Genomic DNA, 12245 nt, shown 5'->3' with positions numbered 1-12245 from the left:
CAGGATGGGCGACACGGGGCTGGTCTGAGGCGGAGATCGACGAGGGCGAATTGGTTTGTCATAGCTAATGAGCTGAGCCCGCTTAATCGGGGTCTAATGGGATATCCGGGGACGGCCAATCTCATTAGGGAATTAGAGCAGGTCAGGCTAAACGTGCGTCACACCTGACACACACACACACACACACACACACACATCGGAGGGGAGGGACCAACGGTAGATCAAGAGTCAAGACAAATTTTTAGGAGAAACTGCTGCTTGTTTTCCATAATGTCACACCTGAAAAACTGGTATTTTGGGGCAAAACTACAAAACATCTGAACTTTTAAATTCCTTTTGTTCCTTGGTATGACTTGAAAATGAGATTTTATTCATATAGCGCCAATTACAACGTAGGATCTAAATGTTATCAAGTGGGAGAAACCTCCAGGGCAACCGTTTATAGAGGTGAAAAGCAAGTTAGTCAACAAGATAGTCAACAAATCGACACGTTGCAGGCCGACGAGGATCAGCAACTTTTAGCTCCACAGTCTGAGATCCCTGGAGGGAGGTAGAGGGAGATTACAGAGAGGAGAAAACGCTGACTGCAGGAGGAAGACACAGAAAATGTATGTGAGGCAATGCAATGGTGAAATTTAAACATATGGAGAGAAGTTTCGTACGCTGAACTCTTTCAGGTTCAGGTTGTGTCGCCTTTGGTTTATAGTTCTGGGTATGAATAACAGAGTTATTTGGTCAAACAATGAAGTTTTTAGGTGTTTTTTCGGGGAGGTCATTATCATCTTCTGAGTGAAATGCAGACACAGACAAAACCACAGTGCTTGTTTTCTTCTTTCTTTTTTTGTCTGATTTTGACAATCTCACATCAAGCACAGACTGGATTGACTCTGGTTGACGAGTGGTGTAAACCTTGTCCGACTCTAATTTTTACAAAATACCACGAAAGAGAAGCAGGAGCTTGTCTCGTTGGGAGACAATCTAGCTTCTTTGACATCCAGTAATGTGTGGCTTCATACTGGATCTCCATCGTCTTTTTCTTCTTTCCAGGAATAGAACGGGGAGTGTAGATGAACTCCACCGGGATCAAACTGTGGCTGACGTCAAGTGACACTGGTCATTCAGTGAGAAGGAGGGAAGCATTGTGAGGTGTCAGCAAATTGAAAAGATATTACACTGAATGCTCCACAAAAGTTGTGTAGGTAATTTTTAAACCCCAAACAAAAAAGGTCTAATAGCAGCAGCCAGTTAAGATTGAACATTGTATGAAGATTTAATTTAATTTAATTTAATTTAATTTAATTTAATTATACTGTAAACACTCAGAAACATAAAGAAGAATTTTCTTAAAAATAAATAATGTAGATATGTGGCTCAGGAAGAACTGGCGGGGCAAGTTAAAAATATTGAAATATGAATGAAAAACAAAATATATCTGAAAATGAAAGTCACAAAAGGTCTCATAATGTGTTTTTTTCATCAAACAGTTTTGCACCTCTTCATTATTTAATGTTCAAGTGACTTTTATTGATACTGCCATCTTCAGCCACAGTCATACCATCCAATATTTAGAGGGCCGGACCAAGCAAAACGTTTAACACACACCTGTTTTTGACATTTGAATGTGCATGAAAATGCTGAGAATGCATTTAGTCAATTGGAGTCAAGCATCAGAATTTAATCAACATTTTCATTGGAATATGAAAAGAAAATCTATTTTTATGCAGTCAGTCTGGCGCTGTGATATCTTACTTTCTCGTGTCTGTAAAATGAAAACCCCTGTGGTATTTTTAGCTTTGATGACGACGTCTCACTGTTTGTGTCTCCTCTGGACACTTTGAAGGGGAAAATTAAAATCATTAGCGGAGATTAATTATCTCTTCCTGACATCGCTCCAGTTGGCTGTTTCTTTGAGTTTAAGATGCTGGCCTGTCCCTCCGCTCAGGCTCAGTTAAAGCAGCCTCTGGGCTTTACTGTAAGCCTCCAGTCGCTCCGCCATTGGTTCAGTGTCCAGGTAATCCAGCGCTTGCCTGGATGGATGGCGGGTGCCCGCTGAGTCCGACGGTAAATGTTTGATGGTTTTGCTCTAATGGGGGCTTTCAGACTAAGCTTGGCCTTCAGGCCGTGTCCTGTTTTTAGTAATGGATGCGGCAGGTTTCGGCTTAGGTGTGGCGATGTGGTGACATCAGTGTTACGTAGCTGAGGTGAGACGTGGGTTCATCAAAAAGTCAAACACACACGGTTTCATTTCCATTTCGAACCTTGTATCAAAGACGGCGAGTTTAGCTCTCATGCACTGCAGAGACGAAGTTACTCTGAAAGACACACCTTCTGTCCCCATTGACACTGACTGCAACGTTTTGTAAGTGTCCCAATTACAACAGGTTGTACTCAGGACATGCTCGAACAAGACTCTTGCTGTAACATGTTAAGTTTCATAAAGTTACTGAACTACTGTTATGTCAGGTCAGCTGAAGTCCTACTGCATGTAGCATTAGCATGAGCCTGTCCACGCCAGAGCCGATGCACGAGGAGCTTTGAATAAGCATTAGCTTACCTGTGAAGATAAGCTTTGGTGTTGTTTGCATGTTCATCTCTTTTGCTGTTGCTTCTTTCTGTACTCATCAGCTATAAATAAATCAGTTTCTGACATCCAGACTGACTACATCTTGAATTTTCTGCGTGAATCAGTGATCATACTGACCCGAACGGTGCTAGCAGCTCAGCTAACGTATCGACTGCAGACTTTCATTGTTGTTGGGAGTTTTAGCTTCAATGAAGGTTTATCTTGGTGTTTTAGCAGCTTCCTGAGATCTGTTGAAGAGTTTTCTGCTTGTGGGGACGTCTCTTTTCTGCTCTTGTGATCTCTATGACGATATAATTGGGTGAATTTGGTGTGTTAAAGCTACGCTCAGGTACTTCTGCTGGGTCTATTTGATCAGCGCTATAACTCAGATTAGCATGAATCATTTTCTCTGTTATGCTGCTGCAGGTTTAGTCTACTGGAAAACCCAGATATGTCCTCATTGTTGAATTTCTAGGTACAGTGTCTCCCTGGCTCTCTGGGTAAGTCTCCACCTGTAATCTGGGCTAATGAGCTGTGACAGAAGAGGGCTAGCTGACTTCCTGGTAACCAGCTCTGTGGTAACGAGCTCAGCCGTGAAGCAGGAGAGCAAACTCTCTACTCCACAAACGCTCTCCACCTTTGGCCCGGGCGCTCAGGGACTCGCTTAGCCTACTTCCAGTCCACTTGGACAGGAAGCGGCCCAGATGACACCGGAGGCAGGGTGTGTGCTTTAGTTCACAGAGGGCAGCGGAGATTTGACTAATGTGTTTTACTAATATATGGTGAGGAGGAAGGGAGGAAAATAGTTTTGGTCTAGAAAAAAAATCTAGGCCTCATAAAATAGCTTGAATGACAGATTTCAAACTAACTTTGTAGCTACGCATTTGTTAATTTTGAGTCAATGCACCAATGGAAGCAGAAAAAAAAGGTCTTCAAACTGGAAAAATAAAAAGATTTCAGTCATGCTTTTTTCCATCCCCATTTCACAGATGTCAATCATTATTCATCAATTTCATCTCCTAAAACATTAAAATTAAACTTTCATTTTATAGGCATTAGGAACTTTTGGGTATGTAATGACCTACATATTTTTTTTTATCAATTTGTATAGAAAGTTTTCTCTTTTAAGAAAAAAAAGTCAATTATTGATTCATTCAGCTGTGTGCAAATGTATGTCTGTTGTTGCCACCTGCTGGGCAACATCAACAGTGCTGAAAGGCCGCAGTCTGGACCACAGCTGATGAGAGGAGAAGCTTCCTGTAGCCTGGATCAGATATGAACAGCAAGTTTTGTTTGTTGGTACTAAATTAGAAAAAAAACAAAAAAAACCAAACAAACAAAAACAAATTAAAACTATTGCTTTGTCTTGATTACATCATGTTAGTTTCATAGCCATGTAATGAACTGTAATGAGACATACTGTACATGTTCTTCATGTGTTCTGGGATCAGTTTTTCATAAATAAGCAAAAGTACAAAAGCACAAATAGAAAACAGAAGGGAACAATACATGAAGATGATCACAAACTACACAATATTTATGTTTTAATGTACTTAATTAAACTCTTGTACAGTATTTAAAAATCAAATCGTTGTCACATTCAAGCTGTATTGCATGATATTCTGGCCACTTGGGCGCAGCACTTTCCCTCTTTTGCAAACACATTCTCCAGATCAGCATTTTCCCATTTACTTAATTGCTGACTAACATCAGCACTGTGGAATAAATTTAGGTGTAAATATTTCATGGTGGAAAAAGAAAAACAGAACACATCAAGATCAGAAATAATCAATGTATTGTATATTTACAAGATCGGTAGGATGCAGGTCGAAGTCATTGCACGAGTTTGATTCAAGTTTTTTTTTAATTTAGTGGTTGAAAATTCTACAATTTGAAAGTGCTGGAACTGTTTTTATGAGGCAAAACAGGACTTTCTTCTTCTGAGGTTGTCAACATTAGAACCGCACGAGTCAAACATGTTTCGACAGATAAACCTGGGAAACTATCCAGAGCTTTTTTTCCCCCTTTTTTTTTAAAGGCACATGCGTTTGTGTGCTGGTGAGAGCGACTGTGTTTGTTTTCATTGTGAGGTTTTTGCAAGTGAGGGGTCGGCTGGGAGGTCTGCAGCCTTTCTCAGAGGCAACAGAAGGATTCTGCATGGAAAGCAAGTTCTACAGAACTGCCCTCGTCAATGATCTTAGTTCAGCTAGATTTGAGATCATTTTGACGTCCTCTCGAAAGGTGGGAAGCACTTTTTTAAGGCACCGATACAAAAATCCAACAGAGAGGAGGTGGACACACTGAGTCACATCTCACTGGAAAACCTAATTTTGTGCTGTTACTGTTGTGTCTTATTTTTCTTATATTTTTGAGTGAAAACACTGAGAGCTCAGCAGCCTTGCTCACTTCGTTATAAATGTTTAGTTTCAGTATCACAATTACAAATAATGTAACTCCATTCTTGTTTCACTGAACTGCTGTTCACCAGATGGGGAGCGCCTCATTATTCCTGAGAAAACTCCAACACAATGACAAATCAGCTTTTTGAAGAAGCGAATAGCGACTGTAATTAAATGCCAAATGTTAGGAATCTGCACAGGGATGAGGCTTCGGGAGGATGGTATTTCCAACTTTTAGCGTTGTAACACATCGCCACATTATATTGTGAGACGCTGCAGCTGTGCATCATCACATTTTTTCATCAAATTATTTTTGCGTTGCAACTTGATGCAAAGTTCAAGTCATTAAATCAAATCAATTCGCAGAACGTCACTGCAAATGAATCACATTAATGGTTAACTTTCATGTCACAATGTGACTGATTGATGATTTCTTTTTTGGCGGCATTGTGTTCTCATACACTATGAACTGCAAAGACGTCGGCGACTCACAGATCTGCTCTGTGTACATCCGACGTTTTCATCGCTGTTGATGAAGTTCAGTCTCTGATGGAAGAGGCGGTGCCGGGCCGGGCCTCTCAGCCTCTCAGTGAGGGATGCCAGTGCTGGCTCCAGGTCCCATGTACTTCTCGCAGATGAAGGGCAGGTACATGGTGCAGGGGGCGTCGTACCAGCTCCGCGTCGCCACTCGCTCCAACACGTTGGTCTTCACTATGTAGCCGCAGTCCTCGTCGATGTGGTTGTTGGGCTCACCCTCTTCCCAGAAACTACGGATCAGGGGAAAAAGGAAACCCTTTGGCTGACAGTTGATCATAATATATCCAAAAGAAGTGAACAAAGAAGAAATGAAACCACTATGAAATTGGAAAAGTTATACCATCTTCATACTGATATATGAATTGGGTAAAAGAGCTAAAATCAGTAATATCTTAACGCAGAGCAATACTGAAGAACCTATCTCTTTTTTTTTTTTATTTTTTTTTTTCAAAATTTCACACATTTTTAAAACGGAAACAGTAACAACAAAGAACCAGAGGTGTACACAACAATACAGGAGATCATACAAATTCGTGTCTCTTAGGTAAAATATACATTAACCATTTTGTCCATACTTTATCAAACGTATTCAACTGGAGTTTCTTATGAAACGTTATTCGTTCCATTACAGATATTGAATAGATAACATCATGCCAGTCATTCAGGTCGCGGCAAACACAATTTAGCCATTTCTCAGTGATTGCTTTTCGAGCTGCCAAACTCAGTATGCCAAACAGATGTCTCGTCTCCTTTTGTATATCAGCGGAATGTAAACATCCAAATAGTAACTCATCCCAATGTAGTGAGTGTAAGTTTAATATGGATTTTATCTCTATTTGAACCAACTTCCAAAAACTTTGTATTATTGGACAAGACCAGAACAAATGGTGTTGTTTTACATCATGTGCACCACAATGTCTCCAACAGCTGGAAGAACCTGAAAAGTGAGCAGTTTGTGCTGGAGTTGTAAAATATCTACAAAGGCTCTTCCAACCAAAGCCTCTCCATAGATTAGAACTAGTAATTTTCCATTGAAAGGCACAATGATTTAACCAAATCTCGTCCTATATTTGCACAGTTGCTTCCTTTTCCCATTTTTGCTTTAAATAATTTGTATTTGACTTAGTTAGCTTTTGGAAACCTTTATACAATCTTGAAATCAATTTAAGACCTGAATCTGCTATGTAAGTGTTTGTAAAAATCTTTAGAATTGGTATTTCAAAAACCTTCTTATTTTTTGGCATAAAAGTATGTATATGGTGACGTATTTGTGAAAACCTAAAGAAATCACTCTTATGCAATTGCTGGTCTCTCTTAAGTGATTGAAAATCTTTAATTGTCCTATTATAGAAATAGGTGCAGTAAGATGATAAACCTTGGTTTGTCCAACTTTTGAAACTCGCATCTGTTTTGCTCGGTATAAAATCGCTATCATGATAGGGCCCACGTAATACTTTTATCTCAGACTGTAAATGATTTTTATTTATGTAATTTAAACAAAGTTTTAAAGATAAATTGATCCACTGATTTTTTTTTTTTTGCATTTGCTCCTTAATAAGCTTTTTATCTCCCAGTCTTGCTTGAATCGGGTAGAAGAACCTATCTTTATACTATTTTAATTTGTTATGGTCAGTTTGTCTCCATAACCATTTAAAAATTCTACAACTGATCCAAAATCCTGCAGAGAAAACCAACAGGAAGCAGCGGCCATGATCAGATTCCTCCCATTTCAGCTTCATTTCACTTGTTCCATCTTATCATATTATCTTATCATCAAAAGTATGCTCTCAACTTACAGATCTAATGGCCAGGTCCAAGGTGTAATTCTATACTGATATTAGGAAAAATTCATAGAAAATGGCAAAGTGCTTACACAGTGCAACATTTTGTGACCAACAAACAACACTGTGAATATAATTATACGTAAGTCAATGCAGCCAAACGAAATTGAAGCCATTCTCCTGCAGAAACGGACAGGCTTGCGTTACGAAAGAGCAGACGCTGTGAAAGATGATTAAATAGCACTGACGTCTAATCCTGCAGAAAGATTGAAGCAGAGCAGAAACAGGCCCAAGTGAGCACATCATGCATCGACCAGTCTTACCAGGAAAAGAGGAAACAGGAGGAAAAAAAGGGGAATGACACAAGATTAGTCACTGGCAAATATTCTCAAAATGAGGAAGAGAAATCAGATGGTTATTAGCCAATGTGCAGAGTTGACCAAAGACAGGAAGCAAAAATAATGATCAGAGTACCTCAAGTGAGGATTGCAGAAGAGACAAACTAGAGAACAGAGAAGGCCTGACGATGCATTTACAGAAAACGTTGTGTTTCCACGGTTTCCTCTGTGCCTCTCACATGTTTTCCACCAGAGGTCAAAGTGCATGTGCAGCTGCTCAAAGCCTCTGTTTGCTGGCTGTCTCACATTTAATTCATCATGATTCACAGTTTTAAATGGTGTATGTGACAAAAACTATTCAGGGTTGCAAATACATCATCAATACTTTAGAGAAAAAGTTTTGGCTGATTGCAAAGAGAAAGAGAGAGAGAGAGACAGAGACAGAGAGAGACAGAGATTTCACTTCTGTTTTTATCCGAGAGAGAATTAACTTCAACAATTGTGACTTTGATGTTACAATAAGATTTTACTAATATACATGGTCTGTATCAAGTGGCTAATTTTGGCTGACTAAAACTTTCAACATTTGCTCCCTCGCTGACGTGCATCAGAAGTGTTAGCAGATCAAACTGATTACTGTTCAGATCACTCACGAAGTCGATTAAGAGTCATTCAGCCGTGGCAGAGCGCGAGTGGGTTAGATAGGAGTTTTAAAAGTTTGCAGCGGGAGAGATGTCGTCCCATAAAACCAATGAGCTTCAGCAGGACTTTCATCTTGAAAATGAAAACAAGATAAGGCTGTGACAGACACGTTAAAGCAAAACATTTGGATATTAAGTTTTATTTTAATCAATATAATATGACAAACTGTTTTATTGGAGTTTCTTAATATTGTCGATCATCAGGCTGCAAGCTGAGCTACAATTGTGATCCGCATTGATTTGTCACCCACAATTCTTTTCTGACTGTCATTTTTTAAAGTCAGCTTTAGGAAAATCCAAGATCCTCAGAAAAACTCAAGTCTTGTTCGAAGTAAACTCCAGTAGAATAGAAACAATTTGACCCTCGCATTATATCTATCACTTCTCCTCATTCCCTCTTTTCTGCTGCTGGCTGCACCTTTGCTCCAGTTCAGTTTGTTTATATTAATGGAGTCGATGCTAAGCAGGGGCTGGAGTCCAACCAGTAGAAAACGTCCCTTTCCTGGAGCCAGAGCATGTTTCAACTGCTGATTAACTGCATTTAAAACCATTCAGGCAAAACAGATTGTTCATAATTAAAATCTGATTTTAAAATTGTTGTTTACGTGTGAAATTTTTTTCAGATTTGTGACATATTTGAAAGAAATGACTCAGTCACTGCAAAGTTTTTCTGGTTAATTCTGTCACACTGAGGTACATGTACATACATGTACCGCTGCTTTGCCTCATGCAGCACTCTTCAGTCTGCACTGATTCCTGGACACTCTTACCAGCAGCACAAGAGCCAATTTACTCAAGAAACAATTTTCAATGTCATTCAAATAAATCTCTCTTTTGTTGCCTTCCTGGCTGCCATGCAACAAAACTCCTGACCAACAAAAGAGTCTCTAATTCTCATAAAATCCTGCCAAATCATCAAACACTGGGACTGTTTTAGCTGGTTTCTTTGTATGAGCAGGTTGTGAAGAGGTAAAGTAAAGATAGAGGCAAACCTACCCCCCGACCAGCGGCGTGCCATCGACCCATTTCCACTCATCCTCCACTTGTCCGTCAGTGAGACCAAACCAGTAGGAATTCCAGTGTCCTCTGGGGAGCAGGTCCCACAGAAACGTCTGAGAAAGAAGGAAAACATGCTAGCAAGGACATTCAGAGCGGGTTCGGTTTTTTGACATCTTGCACTCAGGTGATGCCCGGGAGGGCCGGTCACCCTCTACCTGCTCCTCGGGTGTGTGGATGATGGCCAGGTAAGCCCCCTTGCTCTCGCAGAAGGACTTGCTCTCCGGCCAGTCCCGAGTGGTCCTGGAGATGAAGTAGCAGCTGCTGTTGAAGAGGTGCCAGTCGTTGGGGCAGACGATGGGGGCCGATGTCGACTTTGGCGTGGTCACAACAGGGGCTGATTGGCAAATCAGCAAAAACGAAAGAAAACAGACGAGTTTATTCATTTGAAGAAAAGGTCCTGTAAATTCTGCTCGTGCTTTGAGTATTTGACTGTCATCCCACGCAAAATATTCGCTCAGGGCCTGTTAGGGCATGTTCTGGATGTACCTTTGGTGACAGCCAGTCTGGCCTGCAGCTCGTCCTTCTCTCTCTGTAGCTCTTTATTTGCTTTCTGCAGCTCTTCTTTCTCTCTCTGCAGCCCTTCCTTTGCTTTCTGCAGCTCTTCCTTCTCTCTCTGTAGCTCTTTATTTGCTTTCTGCAGCTCTTCTTTCTCTCTCTGCAGCCCTTCCTTTGCTTTCTGCAGCTCTTCTTTCGCTCTCTGCTGCTCCTCCTTCTCTCCCTGCAGCTGTTTCTTCTCCTGCTGCAGTTTGCTGATGGAGTCCACCAGCTCCGACACGTTGACCCCCTGCTTCTGCTTCTGCGCTTCTGCGACGGCGTCACCGCCACCCTGAGCTCTGTTTTTATCTGAGGGATGGAAACAACGATGCACTCATTATTCCAGACTTAATCCGCTGTTCCTGCAGGAAGAAAATCATTGGAATAACATGAGGAATCATAGACATAATTTCTCTAGTTTATTAAAGAAACCTTGGTGAGGTTTGACAGATATAATGATCACATAACTACACTAGACACAACTTTAAGGAAGTATTATTGCTTCACAGAAACTGCAAAATGTTACATTTCAGCTGAACTAAACCAAATGCTTCAAAATGCAGCGTATTTATCAATATGTACAAACTCAAAGCAGCAGGAGGTGCGTGAAACATGTTCAAAATTATTAAAAAACATACATTATGTGCAAATAAAACACTTCATAATAGAATCACTGAAAAAAAATATTAATACCTGCAAGATTTTGCAATTTTAAGATTGATTAGTTTGAGACATATCAAACTGATGGTACAGAATGATAACACAGATGTTTATAGCTCATAGATATTCAATAAACATCAGTTTACTTTTATAATAGCATTGTGCTGCATGTTGGTCGTCGTTCTCAGCCGCTTTACTGTTTCTCAATGTCATTCGTTCATAGACCAGATGTAATAACACTGAGATTGTGAAACGTCTCCTCCTGCTAACTGATTTAACTCCAGTTTAAACAGTGAATCAGTCATCAGGCTGACTCACACAGTGCTGACAGAAACACTACCATAATACAGCTGCATGAACATTATTATTACAGGAGCAAATCAAGTTCAACAATTCAATGGAATTCAGAGGTTTCTTACACGGCTACTTTTGAGTAGTAAGACGCCGACTCACTGTGTGAAGCCATGGATATGATGGCGATCAGCAGGATGGCGCTCAGTACAGCCAGGCAGATGGTGGCGAGGCGAAAGGTCCCGAAGCCTCTGAGTCTGGGGGCCACGCTGCTGGGAAACACCAGGTGAGCTGGAGGTGACAGGAGGCTGAGATCACCCAGAAACTCACAGCACCGAGCAATTTAGAGTCACTCTCCATCACTTATTCAGAACTTTTTATGACTCCTTCCAGTCATTCCTCTATACATCCTAAAAATGCTCCAAACCCACAGTGACACAACAATGATATAAAGCGCACAGGCAGTCAAAACAGTACTGTCTAATGTCATACAAACAGTACTGCCCTACTGTTTTTGAAAACTGAAGCATGAATGTGTATCAGTGCATTATTTTGAAAACAAATTAGAAGAAATATAAAATGAAGACTGAAAGAAAAGTCTCTTTGCAAGAAAAAACCTTGAGGTAGTATCTTTTTTAATGTTGGTAGCAAATGAAATATCTATGGCCACTGATAAAACAAAGAAGAAGACACAATTATTATAAATAAAATACATTAATTATCGAAAAAATATTGGAATCACATACATTTATGCTGATAGTGGGTGGTTTTGCTGTTTAGGGTGTGTGTGTGTGTGTGTGTGTGTGTGTGTGTGTGTGTGTGTGTGTGTGTGTGTGTGTGTGTGTGTGTGTGTGTGTGTGTGTGTGAGTGTGTGTGTGTGTGTATCGCCGTCTCCTGGTCCAATCCACTGAACGCGGGACAGACTGAAGGTGTGGAAGTGGCGCCTCTTACCTGCGGGCCCCGCCTCGGACCTGCGGCTCAGCTGATCATAGCTGCCCTCGAAGTCTATCAGTTTGGAGTACATCCCCTCACACTGCGGGGGGCCGCCGGGAGTCGACATCACTCCGAAGGGGAGACCGTTCAGAAAGAGTTGGGAAAGAGTGAAGCAGTGATCTGAGGTCTACCCCAGGGTGTCTCTCCCATTATAAAGACTGTGTGGGTCCCGAGCGGCAAGCTGCGCAGTCTCTGTCTGCCCCTGCTGTCCAGTAGAAGTAATCCATTCTGAGCACACAGATTAATATAATATAATATAATATAATATAATATAATATAATATAATATAATATAATATAATATAATATAATATAATATAATATAATATAATATAACAAACAAAAGCATTATGCATTTATACAACAATATAAGCAAACTTTTGACAAAGC

At 40.5% G+C, this 12245-nt stretch overlaps 1 protein-coding gene across 1 annotated transcript; it reads right to left on the bottom strand.

Annotated features, from left to right (window-relative positions):
* Nucleotides 1-4341: 4341 nt before the first annotated feature.
* LOC115409949 (C-type lectin domain family 4 member M-like) lies at nucleotides 4342-11988 on the bottom strand. Its single transcript, XM_030121308.1, has 6 exons — nucleotides 11815-11988; nucleotides 11026-11154; nucleotides 9865-10221; nucleotides 9534-9712; nucleotides 9316-9431; nucleotides 4342-5729 (listed from the first exon to the last, which is right to left on the bottom strand). Exons 1-6 carry the CDS (start codon nucleotides 11921-11923, stop codon nucleotides 5549-5551), a joined length of 1071 nt encoding a protein of 356 aa, XP_029977168.1. The 5' UTR covers nucleotides 11924-11988; the 3' UTR covers nucleotides 4342-5548.
* Between the last annotated feature and the right edge of the window lie 257 nt (nucleotides 11989-12245).

Source organism: Salarias fasciatus, chromosome 22 (genome assembly GCF_902148845.1).
Source record: "Salarias fasciatus chromosome 22, fSalaFa1.1, whole genome shotgun sequence".
Lineage (NCBI taxonomy): Eukaryota > Metazoa > Chordata > Actinopteri > Blenniiformes > Blenniidae > Salarias > Salarias fasciatus.
Note: the sequence above shows the minus strand (reverse complement) of the source record. Positions and strands in the feature narration are given on the sequence as shown.

What these genes read in the sequence shown, in the direction of transcription:
- LOC115409949 (XM_030121308.1), bottom strand. Translation starts at nt 11,923, where the DNA reads ATGTCGACTCCCGGCGGCCCCCCGCAGTGTGAGGGGATGTACTCCAAA. An exon ending in GTCCGAGGCGGGGCCCGCAG is followed by an intron (nt 11,155 to 11,814) that starts GTAAGAGGCGCC and finishes TGTCACCTCCAG; the next exon opens with CTCACCTGGTGTTTCCCAGC. An exon ending in CAGACTGGCTGTCACCAAAG is followed by an intron (nt 9,713 to 9,864) that starts GTACATCCAGAA and finishes TTTGCCAATCAG; the next exon opens with CCCCTGTTGTGACCACGCCA.